At 42.9% G+C, this 24344-nt stretch overlaps 1 protein-coding gene across 4 annotated transcripts in view; it reads right to left on the bottom strand.

The window, feature by feature from the left end:
- The window catches only part of MAP4K4 (mitogen-activated protein kinase kinase kinase kinase 4), a 164005-nt gene that overhangs the window by 67469 nt on the left and 72192 nt on the right, over positions 1–24344 (bottom strand). For all 4 annotated transcript variants that reach the window (XM_075590401.1, XM_075590403.1, XM_075590404.1 and 1 more), the window contains exon 3: positions 17664–17720. In XM_075590401.1, coding sequence (XP_075446516.1) covers positions 17664–17720 — 57 coding nt within the window. The remainder of the gene's footprint in view (positions 1–17663; positions 17721–24344) is intronic.

Below are 24344 nucleotides of genomic sequence, written 5' to 3'. Positions count from 1 at the left end.
TACCTCAGCCTCTTGTCTGTCTCACGGTAGGGACCAACTAACAATTTGGAGATGCAACCCCCTTGAGTACAGTAGGGGGAGGGTACCAGGTCTGAACCCAGGATTGAGTAGAACACAGACCTGATCCCACCTCCTCCCCTATCACTCAAGGGTACTGCCTGAGTGGGGAAAACCCATGATTGGTCCTAACATTGCCTGCTGTTACCAGGACAGGGCAGAAAAGTAGCCAGACATGGTATGGCTACACATGTATTGTAGAACACAGGCTCTTATTATATATATATTATAGACATATTCATATTTGAGAAGTGAATATGTTAATTTTGCGCTAATTTATTGATTACAACTTTTTATTTAAATTAACAAATGTTCTACAAAGCAAACCGGATTAAACGACTCGCTAAATCAATGTCATGGGAACCCTCAGAACAGAGAGCTTAATCCTCACTCCTCTTGTGGAAAGGAATAGAAATATTCAGCATTTGTCAGTTTAAGAGTTGTGATGGTGAAATTCTTTATACTGTAGTTACTTTTTCAGTACGGACGGTGTATAAACTGCCAGACAGCTCGTGAAACTGTGTTACTGGAAGGCCCAAACGATGGGTCCGTCAAGAACGATCTATCCACTTTTCCACGCTCACTATTTTTGTGGCACTTGACTCCCTTTTCTCCTTTATAATGCCCAATTTCTTTGCATAGAAAGCATAAGACATTTAGCACTACACAAAAAGAAAACATTCCTGTATGCAGTGTAGGAAACAGACTGTGGTATTTTACCAACTAGCCACTTTATGTACATGTCCATGATCATGTCTAATCCCCCTCCCCTTCCCCCCTCACCTATTTTCTTTTACATATGTTCAATACTTTACCCCATTTCCACCCAGGTTTTGCCTTTTAGAAGCAACTCATGCCTACACATCCAACAATCCTGTTCTCCAAGCTGCACTTTGCACAGCCCCATGCCGGACCAATTGCACACAGATAGCCACTAATCACCACCACCACCACATATACATGCCACCACCACTATATGTGCATCCCATCTTGCCACCATTACATGCACCCTGCCACCATTATTAGCACTCTCTGCCTCCCAGCAGCACTGGAAAGCAACGTTCAGTTCCCACAATACCAATTATGACACAGTAGCAGAGCATGCACTTGAAAGGGACACATACTCCTGGGCCAGCAGCAGTTTATTTCCGGTAGCTTCCTCGCTTTACTGCAGGAAATCAAAAACCAAGTGCTTCTACTGAGGAGCACTTCATCATTATCATATGATCCAAACCAGTTCTCCAACAGTACCAGGAAAAAGAGAGAACGCGACCTTACTGCTGCTGCCTATGATTGTCAAAAGTTTTATTTTTGATTATGAAAAAGTATTGCACCTGAATCTTCCTACCGTCTCTGTACATTCTTCCTATGCACCACTTAAGATTGTAAGCTTTTCAGTGCAGGGACTCAATTTCCTAATGTTAATTTTATGTCTGAAGCACTTCTTCCCATTAAGTGTTATTTGTTACTTATACTATGTCACGTGTATTACTGCTGTGAAGCGCTATGTACATTAATGGCGCTATATAAAGAAATACATACATCATTTTTTTTTAAAGTGTGTTCTGAGCAAGCGCATTGTAAGTGAAACTTTGTGTTGTCACTGTTGTCACATAAATTGTATTTGTAATGGTGATGGTTTTAATTAAAAATCAAAACACTATCAGTGCCAAAATGCAATAAAGTTTGACTTAGAACACGTGTTTTAGCTATTTGCACTTCTATATTTATAGTAACTGTGAATTCCTTGTGTGTGTCAGTGTGTGTCAGTGTGTGTCAGTGTGTGTGTCAGTGTGTGTGCGCGCGAGTCAGTATGTGTGCGTGTAACTCAGGGTCCAGCCCCCCCTCTCTCCTGACTTCACACACAAACACACACAAAGAGATTCGGGTGCACGGGGGTGTTCGGCAGCTGACTGGGGAACGGGGGGGGGGGCTTGGCGGCTCACTTGGAGAGCGAGCTCCATATCTCCACCACTGTCTGATTCCAGGAGCCGCGTGTGTGTGTGTGTGTGTATGTGTGTGTCCAGCACTGCCTCCTCCTGGTGGAAGCTGGCAACATTGACGCCTCTTCTGCCAGGAGTGATGTCACTTCCGTTACCATTGACTTCCGTTTCCAAATCAACTGCATTCACGCCGCTAAAGAAGTTTCACTTAAAAAACACATCACTGAAGACCTTACTGACCATTTAGCCATTCACTGCTAGAGGGGTTTGCATTCTATATTGGTTACATCCAAAGAATCGTTGCAACACCCTCTCTAAACCACACATTCCTGCCCTAGGGGTCTGTGAGGGTCTCTTAATTCAGAGGAGAAAAACGCCTGTTGCATGTAACCAGAAGAAATAGGCCAACAATTAATTTTCCACATCCGGAGACAAACATCCACTTCCCACCCAAGTTCATCACAGCATCCACTCTGGATGACGGAGATAAAAGCAGATTTTTGTTGCACTTTCACTATAACTGTGGAATCACCATTTTCTTTTTTTAGGAAGTGCATAATCCTACATTTCAGGTTTCCAATAAGACCCGAAATTTCATGTCAGCGCCTTGCAAAAATCACCTCTCCAGTTTCCTACGGTCATCAGCCTAAATTGCTCCTTCGCTGACTGACAGGCAACAGACTGGAGAGTTGCTAAGGCAAAAGGGCAAACATATTCATCGCATATTCTTTTATTGTAAGTTTCATTCTTATAACAAGTGAGAGAAAGTACGAAAACAAGCTTGATCTCACGTTGCAGTAAAATACTCCTTTACATGGAAGTATAAAACGAGAGTTAACAATGAAGTTTCATCCTGTTAGAAATAAATAATCGGTTGGTAACTTCTACGAATAATGGTTGCAGCTTATTACTAGTCAGTAAAGTAGAAAGGTAACTAACTACACCTGGGCTTGTGTCATCTGATGGATGATAAATGCTTGTGTAGAAGTGTAAACAGTATGAATTCTGTGCAAGTTGATTATTTTATGCCGATTTCTTTTATTATGGTTTCCAAGTACTTTGGAGTCCCAAAATCACGATCCCAACAATTTTTGTAATTTAAAGACGTGCCCATTAGTGTACATTACTTTCCTAAATATTATTTCTTTTTTGCAATAAATTCTCCGATACAGAAACAGCGGCTATAATTTTACGAAATCACGCGTTGTATACCTCAGAATACCCATGTCATGGCGCGCGTGATTTCTTCCAACCGTACCGCCGTTCCAGTTGTGGGGTGCACGGTAAGAGAAGGAGGAACGGCCGGATACTTTGTTGAGCCTTGGGACCATGAACAGTCTTTTGGAGTCTGATCTCAGGTGATAAGTGCTGCATGTGGTAGGGGTGAGGAGCTTGTTCAGATAGGTGGGTAGCTGGGTAGCAATTTTACAATTTATTCATTTCATTGCATTTAATTGCACACAATCCATGAAATTCAAACAAAGCAACCGCGATAAACACGTGTGCCTCCGGCAATTGGTCGCGTCATGCCGCGTGGAGTACAGCAGCGCACACGAAAACGGCGCCGTGATGCCTTCAAATAACGCCGCTGCATCTGTATGATAATACACAACAGAAAATAGAACAATAAAATAAAACAATTAAAAGGATAGTCTTCGGGATTTTACCCTAAATGAGAAGGAATTAAGAACAAAGTAACCTGTGCTTACCCAACAGGTAAGATTAACACCGTCCTCCTAACCATGACCTGGGTGCACCTACCCTACTCCGACTGTAAGCTCCTGGGGCGGGGTCTGCCTTTGCCTTATGTGGTCACCCACTCGCTGCTCCCCATTGTTTGTAATCCCTCCCCCCTCATTATTTTTTAACGCTCTGCATATATGCTCTGCTATATAAATAAAATGATACAGACAACTCAAAGATAAATATAATTATACGCTAAACTAATCACCAAGCCACCCTTGCTTTCTCAGTTTATGATTGTATTTGTTATTAGATATAGCAGGCATTTTCCTGTAGTCACAGGCCCATATTTACTATGTGGCGCTATTCCACACATTATGGCCCATGCAAGTGAATGGGCTGTTATTTGTCTTTTGGCGCCTAAAGGAGCCCCTATAATCAGAATCTGTGGCAACTGAGTAGATTTGGCACCCCATGCTCCTCCCAAAATATTTATCGTCAAAATTAACACTAAGCATATGATGAGATTCAATAACTTCTTGTGTTAACTAAAGAAATGCACAATAAGCAGAACTATTTACTTCTTGATTTTCAAATTTGTTTTAGTTTCCATAGAGAATAATCAAAACATGGCAATTAAAAAGGTGTGTGCAAGAAGGTTAAATCCTATTTCACACTTCTCCTGTGCAATCTCCTTTGCAATCAGTTTTTAAACTTTAATTATGAGCTGCACTATTGATATTGCACAATTTATCTGAATTTATAGTCCATTGAACAAACTTGCAGAGATTAACTGAAAGCTGAAGATACTTCCCTCAGTAGGTACTTTACTTACAGGTTCATAAATCTCCCGCGGCGCGCAGGCCAATAGGAAACCACGACAGATGGCGTTGCGGCTTCTTATTGGTCTGTGGATCAGTAGGGAATGGTAACATGGGCCCCTTCGGAGGGAAGTACTGTATATTGGGAAGCAGTGGATACCGGAGCTAAAATGTACGTTGTTTCAGCTCTGCAGACCCCCTCCTTCACACCTGAACTGGAAAGGAGCAATCATGCGCTTTTGTACAATAATTTTTTTTTACTACATTGGATTGAAGCCCATTCATTTTAGCTCCAGGGACCCACTGCTTCCGGTGATACTTACCTCTGTAGGGGGTGCCGGTAGCTGCACCGGCAGAGCTAGCTGTGTGTAAAGTCTAAAGCTCCTGCGTCACCTCGGCCAATAGGAAGTCAAACCTGATGACGTCATTGCCCACAGGGCGCGAGAGCTTTGATAAACCGCCATAATGTGAAACCTGGTAGCACAGCAAGCGGCTACAAGCACCCCTAGGCCAGGGGTGCACAATCTTTCACTGCTGCACCCCCCCCAACTGCTTCCCTCCCTACTTGCACCCCCCTCCCCTTACCTTCGGCAGCAAATGACGCCGCATGGTCACATGACGTCACGACCCCACAGCGTCATTTGACGCCGCACTGCCATGGCAACGCGTCACCGAAGAGAAGGTAAGTGAAGTTGCAGAGTGTGAAAGGTTGAGTCCCAGCCTTTATTTAAAGAAGCAGCAGCATCAGACCCTGAGAAGAATGAAAGAGGCTTTTGCTGTTCTCTGAACTTTCTTTTTATTAGGTATTCCACATTCAGGTATACAACAACCAGTTCCCCCAGCGTGATGTCTCCAGCCACAGAGTAGCCAGCAATATCTGCATTAGAAAGTTTGCATCCTTTCACGGAAGTTCCACAGACATCCTCATATCAGCAATAAGGAATGCAGAAAGAGACAACCTCATATCACATAGCAGCAATAAGGAGTGCAGCAGGCCCCAGGGAAAGAAACTCCCTCCCTTTTATTACTGGTTAATTAGGACACAACCAAATAAAGTAAACCACACAGGGGAGTTGTCTCCCCAAAACTTACACAATTTGCAAACATAATACACTTCACACAACATACAATTTTCTATAGCAAGCCCCAAAACAGTACCTTTTACAAACATCCCATGCATGTCTTTACTCTGCAAAATAAATGACATTCAGTATCACTTACTTTAATTCCCCCCTCCATACCATGGTATAATCCACCCTGAATGGTATGCAGGTAGGAAACGCCCTTTTCCTTTTTATCAGAGACTGCCCATGGCTGTGTAACATCAAACTGTGTTTAACTCCAACCAGACCTGTATTGTACTGACTGACCTCAGGACACCACATTAAAGGTTAGTAAAGTTTCAGATAAAGGAAACAAAAAAAAGATCGCTGGGCCCAGCAAAAGAGACAGAAACAGAATGAAAGAAAGATAAAGTGGTGCACTTGATGCCAGAAAGCAAACATGCATTTAACTTCTACAAAAGTACAAGCAGCCCTGACACACAGAGGCCTCAAGCGATCACCCGGCATTAATTTAAATGCCTTGGGGGAAGAGTGTGGGGCCTCTGCAACTGCCGCCCCCCCCCTTTCCTTTCTCCTTTCTCTTACAGATTTAGTTTTCACTATGTATATATTTATTCCCCCATTTATTGCTATCCCAATGAGAGAAGCGCAGGGATTCACTTTCTGTTTTTGCACATTTGTATGGCCAATCCTTTCACCAGCAGCATGCTCCTTACATAGAGAAGCACGGTGAATACTGTATATATTTGTTTTACACATAGGAAGTCAAACCTGACGTCACGGCCCGCAGGGCACGAAAGCTTTGATAAGCCGCCATAATGTGAAACCTGGTTGTCACGAGAGATCAGGTTCTACAACACCTTTTTATAACTGGGATCATTTGATTGAGCAAAACAAGATGGTAAAATAAAGGGTAATTTTTTTCTCGTAGAAGACAAACACATAAAGTTACACCATTCAAGATTAACACACTTACTGGGAATGGGGGTAACTAATAAATCAGTTTCAGGAACAAAATTCCATAAGATCACCTTTTAGAGCACTTTCCAATGACCCGTAGTTACTCACAAAAGTCCTGCAACTGTTATCTATCTGCATGCAATGCCTGCTGCGACCGCTGCGTTCTAAAAAGCTGGACTTAGAAACTTTTCTGCCTAGAAAATCTTTGAAGCCGGCTCGCGTCTATTCAGTTCTGAGCATCTTTGAATTCACCGCTGTTGGTTTGGCGCTTGGAATCTGCGCTCCCCATTGGCTGCAGTCTCAAGCTTTCAGACTTTCATCCACTAACCTGTACCGCTTATCAGAGCGTGGGAATTCTCCTGCCAGCCAATCACCATTTGCCGGTATTGTAAAGCAGGGCGGGCACCTTTTCTCGGGTAGCAAGGGGGCATGGGTTAACCTGGCCCCTCTGCCTCTTTGCATACTGAGCCCACCCTCTGCTCAGGCTCCACAGAGTCTGGATTTTGGCAGATGTTTGCTGGATCGCCTTGTGTTAGCCAGGACGTGGGTACTCAAGGATAACCGCAGTACCCCTCCTGTTCTAACACCTTGGCATCCCTGAGCCTTTCAAGTACGGACTCTGGACAGATACAGAGGCACCAAGCTTGGTCGCAACTGGGTTTTCCGGAATCCATGTCTTAGAAAGCACAGTTCATATACAGGTTATCAATATCTATACACATTAAACTATATCTATACAATACAATATCTATACACATTAACCCCCCCCTTCCCCTGAGTAGACTAGTATCAGCTATCCTAACCGCAGCCAGATGCTCAATAGCAGCGGCGTGGAAACACATCAAAGCCCCAGCGAGAAACACGGTGTTGAGAAAAATAGACGAGGTCATGGCCATGGATAAACTTACAGCTATGCTCAATAAAAAAATGCCAAAGTTTCGGAATACCTGGGACCCCTGGAGCGGCCCGCTAGGACTAGGCCTGTATTAGGCCGTCCTCGTACTAATGGAAAGGGAGGAAGAAAACAGAGTTCCCCCATCCTCCCCCCACACCCCTCCCCAGTATGTCTTCCCCCCTCCTTCCCCCCTTAGACCTTCCCCCCCCCCCCCCACCAACTGAAAAATACCCATTTTGGGACAACATGTTGTTTAACTCAATTGAAAAATCTTGTCATGTGCCTATGACATTGTCGTTATCATTTGGATGTATGCTGTTCTCAATAAAAAAAAAGTGATACAAAAAAAAAACCTGCTCAGCTTTATAACCTAGCTGGAGCAGCCCCCTAACCCCTTAGCTAGGTTCAGTATACCAGGGCATGTATCTGGGTATCTCTGCTATATTGGGAACCGCTGCTACACTAGGGATTCTGTGAATAGCTGCAGATATAGTTTAACCCCTTCATGCCCATTTACCTTGTCTGGAAGATGCTGCAGCAGGGATCCTGGCAGTGAGTCGCAAGAACGCTTTCAGAGTCAGGGTTTTCCATGTACTTGGATGGATCCGAGAATCTTGCTCAATCCCCGAATACAACTTTTGGGGTATCCCATATCTTTGGAACCCGATACATAGACACATTCTGTAAAGACTTTCTCTGACAAACTCACCCTGAAACTTACAGCCTAGAAATCTCCCGATCCCAGCATCCCAGTAAAAGGCAAAAATCACATACAGTACTACTTTGTCGCAAAATTAGAATACAGTTGCAGTAATACATTTGACACCTGGGTCCCAGAGCTGACACTAAGACCCTAACACACGGGTCAAGGTTAACCAAGTGGGCTTGACCTTTATTATAAAGCCAGGTTAACCACTGCACCGTCACACTGGTAGCAAAGCGGCTACAAGCACCCCCTAGGGCACGGGTGCGCAATCTTTCACTGCTGCGCCCCCCCTACCCGCTTCCCTCCCTGCTCGCGCCCCCCCCCCCCCCTTACATTCAGCGTCAAATGACGCTGCTGGCTCACGTGACGTCACGTTGCCATGCCAACATGACGTAACGACCCCGCAGCGTCAAATGACGCCGCGTTGCCATAGTGACGCGTCGCCAAAGAGAAGGTAAGTGACGTTGCAGAGGCCTCAAGCAATCACTCGGCATTCATTTAAATGCCTTGAGGGAAGAGCGCGGGGCCTCTGCAACCGCCGCGCCCCCCCCTGAACAATCTTGCGCCCCCCAGTTTGCACACCACTGCCCTAGGGAGGCATCTCAGGAAGCATGCGGTCCCCAGAGCTCAAATTAATGGGGGTTCCACTCTGGAATCAATGATAGATAGATAGAGATAGTAATCTATGTTTTATGGATTGTTGCTTTAATTGTAATCATAAACAACAAAATTTGCTGGAGAATTTTAGAATACAGTAACAGAATTAAGGTAAAAAGAAGAAGTTCTATGCTCACAATTTATTTGGCAAGAGTTCGTGGGACTGCTTTAATTCAAGTGAACAAATAAAGTTGCCTAGCCATGTCCGTTTAAGATGTGAATGGCCCGTGTTCTGAAAGCCAAGCCCTTGCAAACCTTGATTTGGAGAACAACAAGTGATCGGAAACAGATTCTACCTTTCATTGCATCAATATCAATCGCAAGAACAATTCCTTCACAGTTTAATGGCTGCCCGGTTTTATTTATTTTTTTGCTCTGTGAGGTCAGTAATTTTTTTTAGAAACTGGATTGCAGCCAATGTGTTAGGTATGTGTAATGCATCCTGAGATTTAGAGCTCATCGACCAGTTAGAAAAGCATTTCAGTTTTAGCACCAGCAATCCACTACACATTGACTTTGTGTGGTTTACATAACATCCGCACAGGATGCATATTAATGTATGGCTATTTCCAGCAGGGAACAGAAAAAGCACACAGGACAACGAGGACAAATGCAGAAACCAGTGTGCATTCTGTGACAGGGATTCTGTGTGACTGATATATCCCAATGATTCAAACTATTCCAATATCGATGTTTGCCAGTCCCTGGGTGCATACCAACCACCTGCTGTGGGACAATGATATCAGATATAACGGTTGGGTTTCCCATTCTAATCCAGGTCTGTATTTTGGGCCAGGAATTTATGAACATGGAAAAGTTTTAGTAGCAATCCAACCTGGGAACTTTCAAGGATCTCCTGGTTTCCGAGATAATTTAATTTTAATACGACATCATACTACAAATATGGCCGCATTGGTCAGCAGAAGAGATGACCCCTACGGCTTACTGGAGCATCAATAGTTTTTTTCTAGTGGCCGCTGGAACTAGCCCCGGCGTCGCCGCTCTAGAAGTGGAGGGGTCCTTGGATGTCGGGACACCCCTTGTTCAGGTAAAATAAATATGTATTTTTTAAAAAATTAACAAAAATGTAGACTAAATAATTAAATTTAGGGAGGGGGCCAAAGGTAAACAGTATAAAAGGCTGGCAATGAAAAGTTATAGTCTCCTTCCCATAACAATGCCACATTTGTGCCTTATCAGTATATCACAAATACCTGCAATAATAAAAATAGACTATCAGACAGAGGTCGGTGTCTAGGAATGTTGCATAGTACAGAGCACCAGAGGATTCTGTTGGTTACTGAAGGATTCTGTAAGTCACAAATGGACCGTTTCCAAGTCCTTGAAAATTCGAGTTTGGAACTTCTGTCCAATAGCTTTAAATAGCTATTAATTATGGCAGTGATTCTCAACACGAGGATCAGCAATCGCTCGAGGTTCATGCGCTGTCTCCAAAGGTTTCGCCAAAAAAAAATTACATAAATAATGGCAGTTCTCAGACAGCATATTGGGTTCCTGGGTCCGGGGGACTGCAGTATGGCAGGTTATTAAGGCCCATAGAAGAAGGAACAGAGGGCACAACGGATTTTGCAAATTCAAACTCATGAGTGTTGGCTCAATAAATGGCTCAATAAATGAGTTTGAATTTGCAAAATCCGTTGTGCCCTCTGTTCCTTCTTCTATGTACCCAGGACATAGGACTTCTATGTACCCAGGACATAGGACTTCTATGTACCCAGGACATAGGACTTCTATGTACCCAGGCTTTCGTTCTAACATTGGAGCACCGGTAATTGTATCATTTTTCTTTTTTGAGGTGTGCAGCATTCCTCTCTATTATCAGGTTATTAAGGCCCCACACGGCACTTTAATGTAGACCGGTGAATTACGAGAGCTACCATTGTCACTCCCCACAAAGCTTTGCATCCACAGCGCCAAGGCACTGTGATTGACAGCTATACCACCCATGCTGTTTGTACACACGGAGACTCAGGACCCACAAGCTCAGGACACTACTGCCTGGGATCAGTCAAACAGTTTTATTAGCAATAGTCTGATGCATAGGAAATAAGATTAATCAATTAGGGGTTCCCAATGAAAGAAAGGTTGGGAACCACTGAAATATGGTGAGAGGCAGTAATGTACAGATGACGTGGAAACATTCTTTCTATGAAGAGCAGAATGGTGTACAGTTAATATGTCTACATGAAAGACAATTAGGTATACAATTAATATTGAAATATTTGCATTTATAAAAACTCAACTGCACTAATTCACAGAAATGTCAAAGTTGCCTGCCTATTTTGTACATTCAGCTCAGCATTATTTGTGATAAGTGGACACTTACTCTAATGAAAACAGTAAACAAAGAAGCCCCAATGCACATCCAATATGCCAAATTATTTGTTTCCTTTTGATAAGTATGGGCCATTTAGTTCAATCTTTTGGCCAAAACAAGTTAAACCTGCAACCACGGCACGGTAAGCCCTCTCAGCAGGTGCCTACACTACTGATTTTATACTGTCCCTTGTATTTCCTCCACTGCATAGAGAAAAGACGGAACAAAAACAATGATATGGGTCAGAAGTTCCCAACTCCAGTCCTCAAAGATCCCTAACAGTGCAGTAAATGATTGGGTCACTTGTGCTAATGAGAGGATAGCCTTAAAACCTGCACTGTTAATGGCCCTGGAGGCTGGAGTTGGACACCTCTGATTATAGTCAGTTGCTTAGGATGGGTGACATGTATGCAGTGTTTAAGGGGTTAAATACTCTGACAGGGGAGTGCAAACTTTTTCCGCTGCGCCCCTCTGCCTGCTCCCCCTTGCTCTCGCATCCCCCTCCATTGCTCGGCGGCGTCAAATGACGCCGCAGGGTGATGTGACGTCACCCCGTTGCCTTGGAGATGGGTGTGTGACCTCACTGTGCATGGCACCGCGGCATCATTTGAAGCCGCGTTGCCATGACAACACATACCTGCAGCTCTTCAGAATCCCGGTATGGTAGTTGCAGAGGCCTCACGCGTTCCCCCGGCATTTAACTTAAATGCCTGGGGGGAGAGCGCGGGACCTCTGCGCCCCCCCCTGAGACAAATCTCCCGCCTCCTCGCCCCCCAGTGTGCGCACCGCTGCTCTAAGTAAATGTTTCATCTGTATGAGGCCCTGTGAACCATTGTCCTTTGCTTCTGAAGTCCTTACTTCATGGCTGACCATTTATCTGAGGCACATGATGTCAAGCAGCAGTGAGAAGCAAGGGCCCCGTTCTCCTGGGAGGAATATTCTCACAGCCCCAAGTCGGAGGCTACTCTGCAACCAGTGGACTCATCCACTAGCACTGAAACGCTAGTGCCAAAAATGTTCACTAGAACAGAGGTGCGCAAACTTCCTGCACTGCGCCCCCCCTGCCTGATCTCCTCCGGCGACGCGCCCACTGCAGCGTCAAATGATGCCGCAGCGTCACGTGATGTCACACCGTGTGACACACCCTGTCATTTTATGTCGCGTCTCCATGGCAACAGGCGGCAAATGACGTCGCGTTGCCATGGAGACGCGTGGACTGAAGCCGAGTAAGTAAATTTAGAGGCCTCTGTAAACCCCGCGCCACCCCAAAAAAAGTGTTGCGCCCCGCGGCACTAGAACAAGCAAGACAGGACTAATAAAGGTCTACGGTTAGCAGTTACATTCCTATGTACCAGAGTTTACACTATTTTGCATTGGGAAGTAGGTGCTAAAAGCAAATGAAAAATATATATATTATTTTTATGAAAACCATTGTAGCTCTGAAGACAACGGATATATAAACCAGGATTGTGTTTGCTTGCGTTCTATTTTTAAATTCGTTTCTCAACTTTTAATTTCTGCCTGACCAAACTCCTGGTATTGATGGGAAGCATTTGAATGGAAATTAAATTCACACAAACTACAGTACTGTAAAAACAAACAAAAAAAACCCACACTTGGTTGGAGCAGTTGTGTGTGCCTTCTCAGGAGAAGTGTTGCTTAACCAGGGGTGCGCAAACTTTCCTCCCCACGCAGCAGGGCGACGTTGCCATGGCAATGTGACGTCGCATGACGCCGCATTGCCGAAGACAAGGTAGGTGACATTGCAGAGGCCTCACACGATCCCCCGGGCATTTAATTGAAATGCCATGGGGAAGAGCGTGGCGCATCTGCCACCGCCGCGCCCCCCTGATAAATCAGTTTGTGCACCCCTGGCTTAGCCTGTCTATTGTTCATGATCCTTCTTCCACCTCTTCACTGCCAGAAGAGTAGTGGAATAGAAACGGGCAAATACTTACACACTACTGACCAATGTAGCACAAAAACATTTGTTTCAATTCTATAACATCAGAAGTTAGTATCCTTGATATATTTTGTCAATTTCTGGGGCAAATCCAAAAAGGCAGTGATTAAGGGTGAGCAGCAAAGCAAAACAGATTGTTTTACACGAGATTGGAAAAAATGAATCAAAGGATACACTTGCAGCAAAGGGAACTCCACTGAAATATGGAAAATAAAAAACACTTTTAAAAAACCACAGATGGGAATGCAGATGGCAATTAAAGTCCCCCCCTCCCCTCCCCCAATGCATGTTGCATAAAAATTGTGTTTTATCGTTAAAGAGGTAAACAAAAAGGGTCAGTTTGTGTTTACAGATCAAAAAGGTAGAACTAGATCTTTTATAGGTTTAATAAAAAAAAAATTTTTTAAAAAAGAGCACAATTGAAATAACAAAATTATCTTTAAAGATTTAAAAATGTAACTTTTTTCAGTTTCTTTGAATGGAGTATAATATATTTTTTTCTACGGGGACTCTGGGGGGGGGGAGAGGGAGAGAATTGAAATGACCAACGACTAAATAAAGTTTCAATACTTCAGCAACTGACATGAACAACCGTTTTTACTCGGATACTTGGGTCCGACGGAGATTTACAAACCTACTCTCGATCTGCAAGGTGCAGAAGAGAACAGATCACTGACATCAGGTCGTCAACCGCGACTTCAAAAACTTGTCGTTACTTGGATATTTCTAGACACTTGACAATTCATGTCAAGCTCTCCCTTTTCTGGGAATGTCCGCAATTAAGATGACATTCAGAAAAAAGGTGTCCAGGAAATGCAGCAGCTAGGGGAAGTGCGCGACAAAACAAGCCATGCAATTCTTCCTTTGACATCCAAGAAGGAAGCACATGTCAGCAGTTATGACGTCAACTGGACTCTAGTCTATGCAGGAAGCAGGAGTACATTGTACAGTTCCACATTGATGCTGTGGAACTGCAGGACTGCTGAAATATGATAACCCATTATACAAAGTAATGCTCAAGAATTCTACAAGACAAACCAAAATATAGGCAATGGGAACCTGAAATTGTATTCATTGCTAGCAACTTTTCTAATAACATAAATCTTCTCAACTTCAGTCTTGTTATTTCTATTGGGTTTGTATCCAATAATGCCACAGAGCGTGGGTTGCATGTCAGGCCCGTATACATTTTGCATCATTCTAAGTGCAAACAAATAATATTGCTACCCAAACTATATTTGTGCTGTTTTTTTTTTTTGTTTTTTTTGTTTTTTCAGCCACCAATGAAGAATGAGGTTGAGGGGCAACAGGAGAAGGAAGAAGTGTTTCTATGGAATTTCTAATGGTCATTGATAGGCTGTTGACCATCTTTGCAAGATATTGTATAATATTACGGCATTTTATATAATATAACGTAAATTCTACATGTATAGCATTAGAACAGTAATCTGGATATCTCCAATTTTGACCTTGTAAAGTTAGCAGGAAACAAATGCCGCATTTATGATTTATAAACCACAAATTCATTTTATTCAAGCAATTAATTTTAGCAAATTATTTAGCCCTCCTTGTTTTGACAAGAAGAAATGTTCCTCCCCCCATTGCTGCTAAACTGGCATTAGGTATGAGGACAAAAATTGTCCTGTGTTTTCCTCTGGATACTTATAACCCCCCCCCCCCCCCCGAGCCTTTGGCAAGAGGTCGTCATAGTTCTACCTGTTGAAAGAAGGTAGAATTGTTCTACCTGTACCTGGTTATCTATTTTAATTTATTGAAATAATGAAGGTGCTGGATGTACAACTGGTTTGAATTTCAAGTGAAATTGATGGTCATGTTCACTGGGGTAGACATATTGGTCAGAAAGCCATTGATCTAATCACAGTTAAAAATCAGATATGATTGAAACATGCGCAAGCAACTGGCCCACTTCTGGCTGCTGTTCCATCTTCCCATCAAAGAGCTGCCATCTGGCACAGAAATCTGTCTGCTTTGCACTCTGAACCCACAGGGATAGAGGGACATGCAAACTCCCTCTGCACTGATGGGAGTAGAAGCCATCATTTTAATTTGGAAAAGGAAGGGGGGGGGGGGGAAACAGACACTATATACTTCAAAAGATATTGTTTATCCAAATTGATATGATCTTAAACTATTTTTAGCCGAGGAAAATATTGCTATAAAATACATTGGATGAGGTTTGGTCAATAGTAACAAGTCAAACATATGTGGGATGCAAACACTTTTCCAGGTTCTTGTTGGCTGGAGCTTCAATTGCCACTGCCCAAAGAAGGGAACTTCTGTTTGCCAAGGGAGAAATTCAACATGTCTTATAACTACGTTGTGAACAATTCATTTACAGTCACTGAAAACTTATGTCCAACATCTATTTACATCAGTATCCCAACAAGAAACCGGGAGAACATACTATTTAAAAACTTCCTGTAATTTACCAATAATAATACATTTATTTTTTTAACCACACAACTACATAGTTTTACCGAATTTCACACATCACAGTCATTAGCGCAATTTTATTCTACAGGAGACTGCACCTTTCAAACCAGGGAGAGGTAAGCAGAGCTGCAATGTTATCAATATAGCAGTTCAACATTCAGTTAATCTTAACAGATGTTTCCTTTGAAGAATAAAACCTGTTTTACACTACAAAGTAACCTCATCTTAATGACATTTGCAGTCATGTTTCATCTGAATTAGTTCAATGGTTATGGTTAAGCACAGGCCACTCAGCGTGTGACAAAGCAAGATTAGCAACTGGAGGCCTACAAAGGTACAGCCCCCCCATCTCACCCACTCAACCCCCCCCCACCCCCATGTTGTCTATTACCCCTCATATCACTTTCACGCCCCCTCAACATGTCCCATGTGTTCTACTGCCTATATCATACTGCCTATATCAGGGGTGGCCAACTCCAGTCCTCAAGGGCCTCCAACAGGTCAGGTGTTACGGATATCCCCGCTTTCGCACAGCTGGCTCAATTAGTGGCTCAGCCAATATCCTCAACACCTGACCTGTTGGTGGCCCTTCAGGACTGGAGTTTGCCTCTCCTGCCCTAAGTGAATGTTAAGGGTATTGTATGGCCCTTTGGGTGGTTTAATGGCAGCACATATATGTATAATTGTATTTATATAACCGCCACATTTTATGCAGTTCTTTTCAAAATGACAATACAAGGTAAATAAGGCCCAAACAATAGGAGTCAGTGCGACAGGTAAATTACAACGTAAGGCAAAGGGAGACCCTGTCCCAAACGGCACATATGGCTTATGAACTATATCGTCTTGCCAAAAACAGACACGCAGTTTCTCCAGCAGCCTGCCTAGCTTCTGTATTTCGACGAGACTAATGTATCACACCTAAACAATATTCCTCCTTTGCCAATACATGTTATAGGGGTAAATTTTAGCTCTGGGGACTTCCTGCTTCCAGGTATACTACCCTCTGAAGGGTGTGCAGAAACGCCTGCAGGTTTCTACAGTTTAAAACTCCTGCCTCACGTGGGCCAATAGGAAGCCTCCCCGGATGACATCACAGCTTCCTATTGGCCCGCAGGAGCTTGGAAAAGCGGCCATAAGGTAAGAATCTCTGGAGCTGAAATTAACAGGGTTCAGCTCCCGAGACCCCGTGCTTCAATCCTATGTAAAAGAAGAAAAAAAATTTGCAAAACAAAATTGCCCGCTTGAATTGCCTTTCTAAAATACAGTTTACATTTACCACTTTCTTTTAGAGTCGTGGTTCCCAACCTGGTTTACATTGTGCACTGCTTGCGAGAAAATATTTGTTCAGCAAACTCCTAATTAATACTTTTTTTCAAATATATCAATGAAGTTGCCTACACATCAGACTATTGCTAACAAGCCATTTGACCTATAACAGGCAGTTTGTGTCCTGAGCTTGAGGGGGGCGGGGGGGGGGGACTCTTAATAAGGCCCCAAACTGCACGCCGAGAGCATGGCTAGTGTATATACCAGTTTATTGCTGAGGGAGCTTCCAAAGTCACGCCCCACAATGCCATGCCAATTAAAATGCAAAGCATTGTGGGGGGTGAGCTTGGAAGCTCTCGCTGTAATTGATAGCTATACCACCCACAACAAGGTGCCGTTTGGGATCTTACTAAGTGCACACTCACCACTCAAGCTCAGGAACCCATTATACTGCCAGGGTGCCACTTTTACATATTTGTCTTGGCAAACCCCTTGGACATCTTTTTTTCCTTCCAAACTATACATGTAGTACAGACGGTACTCGCTTATCCGACGGAATGCGTCCTGCAAACCATCGTCGGTTAACTGATTGTCGGATAGCGGGCCCCATGTTAATCAGCAGTGGTGACCACCGGATAAGCAGGTCCGGTGTCATACAACGCGTCCGGCGGACTGCATTATGCGGCGTCGGATAAGGCATCTGTCGGAAACCGGAACAGTGGCAAGCGAGGACTCATAACTTACTAAATATGGTTACAATAGCTCTTTTTTATTTATTTTTTTAAGCTGCTCCTAAAAAAACCAGCATCTGTCACTTTTCAACAAGATACAATTCACAGGATGCATCGCTTACCTCTGTAACATCCATGACTTTAATAGCTGCAAGTTGGCCTGTTTTGACATGTCGACCCTGGAAATCAAAGAGAATAAAGTTAGCATTTACGTAAAAAACAAGCGAAATGAACATGTAGTCATATAAACCCCAGTTTAGATGTTGGGGGGGGTGGGGGGGGGGGGGGGAGAAAGAGAGAAAGGTTATATAGAGACTTCTAAAGGACTTTAAAGATTAAAATAACAAATGATGCACTGGGTCATTGTAGCAGAGAATAGCTTTTGTAATGTATTTTGTCCTTATCCATACAATATACAGTTTCAACCCCTCTCACATCGATACTTACACTCATGGCACAATAAATACACAATTCATCTCTTTCCATACATCAGGGAGTAAAGAAAACATTTAGTTCAGAGGCAACTTTAAAAAAAAAAGTTAACTTTTCTTTAAAGTTAATGGTTATTTAATTATTTTAATTTTTTTACCACGTTTGAAGCCGGGGGTCTCCAGAGCTGAATCTCATCGATTTCAGCTCCGGGGACTCCAAGCTTGCAGAGAAACGTATCTATGAAGGGGCTCCCGTAGTATCTCACCGACCTGCACAAGGTCAGCTGGCACGCTATTGGTTTTAAAGGCAATCTTTTTTTTTTTCCTGCAGCAATAAATGTGTTTTCACAATATGCAAGACAATCATCTTTATCGTGCACAAAAATGTTTAAGACTACTTGCAATTACCTAAACAGAATCAGCTTTAGCTGCTAGTGTGTGGAGCCATCGCTCTTTGGATTGCATACACTGTATATGTTGCAGTATAGATATTTTCATGGTGAGTCCCAAACAAGTGGCAAAACAGAGAACCCAGGGGCTAACCTTAACCTCTAAATGCAACAAAAGAATAAGTACAATGTTACCAACAAATAGTGAAAGGTCTCTCTAGACAATGAGAGATGACCTAGGGAACCCCTTCTGCTGCAACCCCAGGAGGGACCATCCAAGACCCTTAGTAAGAGATAAAAACAGGAAGCAGGGAACCCCTTGCTCCCCCTGCTTCCAGTTTTAGTCCCAAACAAGTACTGTACAGTAATGTCTTTTTACAAGTAAGAAAAGCACAGAGCGAGACAGAATTTCAGACAGCAAATTTGTGCGGTGTAGTCTTTTGTTAAAGTACATTTGGTCTCTTTTTAACCTCACCTCTGCATGGATGTCTTTAATTGTACTGAAATTACTTTATTTGACTATATACTATATAGTATAGTAATATATATGTTTGACTATATTACTTTATTATTATACCTTCCAACAATTAATTTATATGATGCATTATATTTGGAGTCATTCTTATTTTTTTCTTTTTGTGAGTTAACTGGAGTTGGTATACTCTTGCTTCTCAGGTACATGTACGCTATATACAAAAATACGCCCAATTAAGTTGTTCAGAAGAAGGGGAAAAAAGCAGCAATTTTTTTTTTTAAACTAATCTGCAAGAAAGACCAATACGTTTCAGAAAGGGCTGAAAGAATAAATCTAAGGCTGAGCTCATGGTGGCGGCGTTGCTACGTGCGCGCGGTTGCGAGACGCCTACCCGATTTCCTATTGTAGTTCCTCAAGTGCCCGCGGGGGGTGCGCGCGTCGACGCTGCTACATTTTGGCCCAACAACTAAATTTGAGATTTCGGGCTACAGTCGCGTGACGTCAGCGTCACGTGAGCTGGTTCAGCCAATGAGGGTGAACCAGCTCTGTGACGTGTTTGCCACGCTCCCCCCCCCCCCCCCCCCCAATCTCCTGCAGCCTAGTGCACACATTGCTGGGGCTGCAGGCGTGCGCACCTGCACGGCCACCATGAGGGCGGCCTAAGAGCCGAGAGTTTTCGGTCCACATTTATAGATAGACCTTTTAATGAACCAAAAAAAAAAAATGTTCATCGCAACAACCACGCGCTACAATTTTCCAGGACCAATAGATCTTTTGCATTCTGCCAACGAAGGCGCTATATAATCCACTTGTAACCTTTATTAGGTTGGCAAAATGCCCTCAGTTTGACATGCCTGACTATACAAAAACTGAGGGCGTCTCTGCATTTTCTGCATAGAAAGCGTTATGGGACAAATGGGCGTAAAGTGGGACAGGAACAGACCAGGTAAAAGCACAAGTGTTCAGAATTCAACCCTCCGCTAAGGCCAAAGCTGGGAGCACATACATTTTCCTCAACATATGTAATGACAAACTGCTTTTTTTTTTTTTTTGCATGTCTACTGCTCCAAATTAGTAATGTCCCTATGGAGGGGGGAAGAGAAGCTATTCATGCATGTTCTTCCGAGTTGAAGTTTGTGCCACGTGGGAAACCTTTCCTGGATTCCTCATTTCCAGCACAGTTTGAGCCAAGAGCTATTCAGTGGGGACCTTGTCTCTAGGAGGAGGAACAGGGGCGGACCACAGCTGTGCTATTCTAAGCACACATGCTCACTACTGTAGGATGATCTCATCTGCACAACATCACTTGTCAGCTGCAGATAACACTGCTCACCTCAACACAACTCTGAACATACCTTGTGGTGAGAAAACAGGCAGGCTCGTCACAATCTATTAAATCACAAGAAGAATACACAATACATTTGTCCTCCAAACTTTTTTTCTTTTCTGTTTAACGCCTTTGCCAATAAAAACAGATACTTCCCATTAAAATCTCCTACAGGCTGGACCCCCGCGAGGAAATAGCTTTTTTCTAGATTTGCTGAAATAGTGGCACTGGAGTTTTAGAACCTCAGATCAGCATATATTGCTTTTTCAGCACGGTAAAAGAAAGCGGAAACATAAAACCTTTTAATGATTTGTTTCTGCTTCTAAAGCAGGATAGTTTTTCAAATGCACTCTAGACTCAAATGCCAAAAGCACAAGGAGACATTCAAGTGAGCACAGAAAAAAAAAAAAATGCGTCAAATGTAACATTCAACTCAACATTCACTTAAAATTACAAATCAATATAAAAAGCAATTTAAAAAAAAATCCAACTCCTATGTTCTGAAATATTTTGAAGGCACACACTTAACTATGTTTTCCTGGCCTGAATTAAAAAGAACTTACATTTTGATCAGAACATCATCCTACTTTCATATAATTCCCTATTTTGCCAAGGATACACTTGTTTACAAGCCTCCTTTGCAATTCTGCCTTTACTGTGAGAGAGGTCGGCAACACATTGCAGAGTAATAAAAAGCCTGCGAAACAGAGAGCCCAGGAAAATAGTATGCCATTCTTCCTACGGACATCATTCAAATTCCAGAGCACAGTTTTGATGCACAGGAGCTCTGCATTGTAACAAGAACCACCATAAAAGGCAAGTACAGTAATGGGTTTGCATCACTGCTGGCCCGGCACCATATGGGAAAACAAAATAAAACCAGTCCAGTAAACGTTTTCCTCTGTCTGAACCCAGCTATGCATTTAATGCATATATGAGTTTTGCAATTTTGCAATTTTGCAACCAGCTCGTGTCCTGTAGTGGAAAGGGTTAAACCCATGTAATCCAAGGAGGTCCACAATGCGATGATGGCGGAATGGGTTAAGTAACAAAACTGTATGTTTTCAATCAAGTTTCTACAGTATAAAACAAGAGATTTTCTCACACAGGGTTGTTTTGAAGAGGGCCAAGTCCTCCTGGGAAACATCTGTGCCAAATGTTCAAGGCAAAAGAGAAACAGATCCTTTCCTTACACAGCGTATGCACTGGCTACAACGGTCACACTGGAATTTCCAGCAACATACAAATAAACCATAATTAATCTTTCACCCCCCTGAACCATCCCATGTGTGTGGGGGGGGGGGTGGGGGGGAGGTGTGTGTGTGTATACACACACATATATATATATATATATATATATATATATATATATATATATATATTTTTTTTTTTTTTTTAATGCAAGTTGTAGCGTTTAACCATCGTGGAAGCATACAATGATATCACTGAGGGTTTCATAGAAGTCCACATCCACAGCTGTCAATCACTTCTGCACACTCATGACCAAGTAGGTTTTGAAAAGAGCGCAAGAGAATAAAGTAACACTTAAATAATCTACAAATCACTAGATATATATTCAACCTTTATATGGCCATTCCTATTATCTGGTATCACAGATGTCAATCTTTAGCCTCCAGAACAGGCAGGAATTATGTAACTTTATGGGCGGTCACTTTCAATGGTGTTTTGATTTAAAAAAATAAATTAATTAAAAAATTTAAAAAACGCACGCAATATGTGCTTTGGTTTTACTGGAATGATTTTGAATTAGTTTTTCAATATGAAAAAAAAACTCAGATTGAACAGGCAATATTTTAAAAATAATAAATAACAAAAAATGTTGCCACATTTTGCAAGTTTCTTTGCTTGGATTAGAAAATGTGTTCTTAAATTCGACTCCTAATCTGAAAAGCGAAGTTCGTTCCGAAGTTTAACACGTACACCTGTCCATCATTACTTAACTTTATTCCAACATTGTTACAGGAGACCAATGCTTTTAACACCCAAATACCCGGATTCTTTGAGCAAAGCAAGAGATAAAATAAATTGTGATTTATTTACAGAATGAACATACACAGCTTGATTTACAATTACAGCGAAAAATACACTTACTAGTTACGCTGTTAAGTCTGGTTACAGGATGAATCTTTCACTGCATGATGAATCTTATTACATGATGGAACTGCTTCTCCATGGGCTGCAGGGTTTTTTATGCACTAAACAGGCCTATACTTAACCCATGCAGACAATCTACGTGGGAATAATTCCTTAACCCTATCATGGAGTTGCCACTACTTTGCAAACCTGGCAGAGGGGCGTCTCAATCTGCTCTGGGCATGTGCCAACTTTGCACCTTGGCCGCTTAGCATATGAAGCCCATCCCCTCTACTTGGCGCTGCTCAGTCCGGGCAAAGCAGCCATTTGCCAGGGTGGCTTTGAAATGCTCTTCCTTGCTAATAAAAGGTTTATCACCTCCATATCCTGGATCGCCTTTGAAGCTGTTGCTAACAAAAGGTTTAACACTCCCATATCCTGGACTGACATTCAAGCTTGGAGTAGCCACTCTGTCTCTGGCGTGTTAGATGAAAATCCCCATATGCCTAACATGTTGGTACAATTAAAATAGGGAAACTTTAATTCATCCATTTTTTTTTTATATAACTATAAAAATTGCACGGCATGATAGTTCCTCATTTTACCCGAACAGTGCTCACAGGAAATCTCATGGCGCTAGGAGCTTCCTAGCGAAAGTTAGCAAAAAGCCACCTGCAATGCTTCTAGGTTTTAAAACCATTTTTCCTTTCACGCGCTTACACGAAAACACTGCCACAGTTATATACATAATCTTAAAAATTACTTTACTCTGAACCACCCCTGGGGTTCTGGGGTTCGCGGACATATACCAGGGGACCTGAATCTAATTCATTCCCCTGCCCGGTCTTACTATTCTGGTCTGTGCTGAAGCAGGGAAGTGTCCGCTGCTCAACACTCCTGGAATAATAAGACATACATATACAGTTTTATCACAAGACAGTGTTTCTGCCATGATTGGGTTGCAGAGCTGACAATCACAATTTTCCAATATAGCTCAGGGGCACCCAGCCAGGCCAAATACCTTTATTTACTGGCCTGGGTACCCCTTCGCCGTCACAAAAATATAAATACTTTTCTCTAAAGCAATATTGGGAAGAATACAGGTCATATTTACAAAGCAGTCTCCTGCCATAAAATCCTTCCCACTGGAAGACACCTTTAAGGTGACACATGGGCCAATAACCTCATTGCAGGAAACGTACTGCTGCTGTTCACTCAGACTACTACTCGGAGACCCAACCCAAACAGCTTGTTTTATGTTGGGCTTAAAAAATAATAATAGTTCATTTGTTTTATTTTTGACTGACTTGTGAGTACAGATGGACTGGTAATCGCTGGGTTAAAGACATGAAGATAAAATTAAGTGAAGTGCAGGACATTCTGTTGCAGCCAATCATATGAACATAGGGATGTTATTCACTTAGGCGGAAAGGAACTTAAAAACTGAGATGGCTCATTGGGGGTTACTCAAACGGATAGTGCCAATCAGAGTACTATCATGCGGAATCTTCTATTGCCTTCAATTGCAGTTTCTGCATGTCCTTATCCTGTTTAAGGACGGCGTGATGTTTTAGAGACTGGACTTTGCGGAGCCTGTAGATGGATCTGAATGATTTCTGCCTGCATTTGTAATCTAATATAGCACCCTGCTAGAATTTCAATTGTCCCTGCATGTCAGACCTGGTAGCTGCAGGCAGTTTAGGGGTTAAATCCTCACAAGGCCTCAGTACATGTGATCTAGAGATGTCTCATGAAGCAGGGGGTCCCTGGAGCGAAAATTAAATGGGGTTCAGCTCCAGAGAACTCCTGCTTCAACCAATGGTTAAAAAAACAAAAATGGGGTGGAGGGAAACAGCTGCTTGGATTGGCGCTTTAGGCCGAGCTCACGGTGCGGGCTTCTGTGCACGCACTCCTGCAGCCTCAGCGATACATGCGCTAGCTGCAGGAGATGGGTTGCGGCAAACGCGTCACAGAGCTGGTTCGTAATCATTGGCTGAACCAGCTCACGCTGACGTCACGCGACTGCAGCCCGCAATTTCAATTTCTGTTGTGCCGGCAAAATGTAGCTGCGATACGCGCAGCACCGC

This window comes from Ascaphus truei, chromosome 3, assembly GCF_040206685.1.
Source record: "Ascaphus truei isolate aAscTru1 chromosome 3, aAscTru1.hap1, whole genome shotgun sequence".
Taxonomy (NCBI): Eukaryota; Metazoa; Chordata; class Amphibia; order Anura; family Ascaphidae; genus Ascaphus; species Ascaphus truei.
Note: the sequence above shows the minus strand (reverse complement) of the source record. Positions and strands in the feature narration are given on the sequence as shown.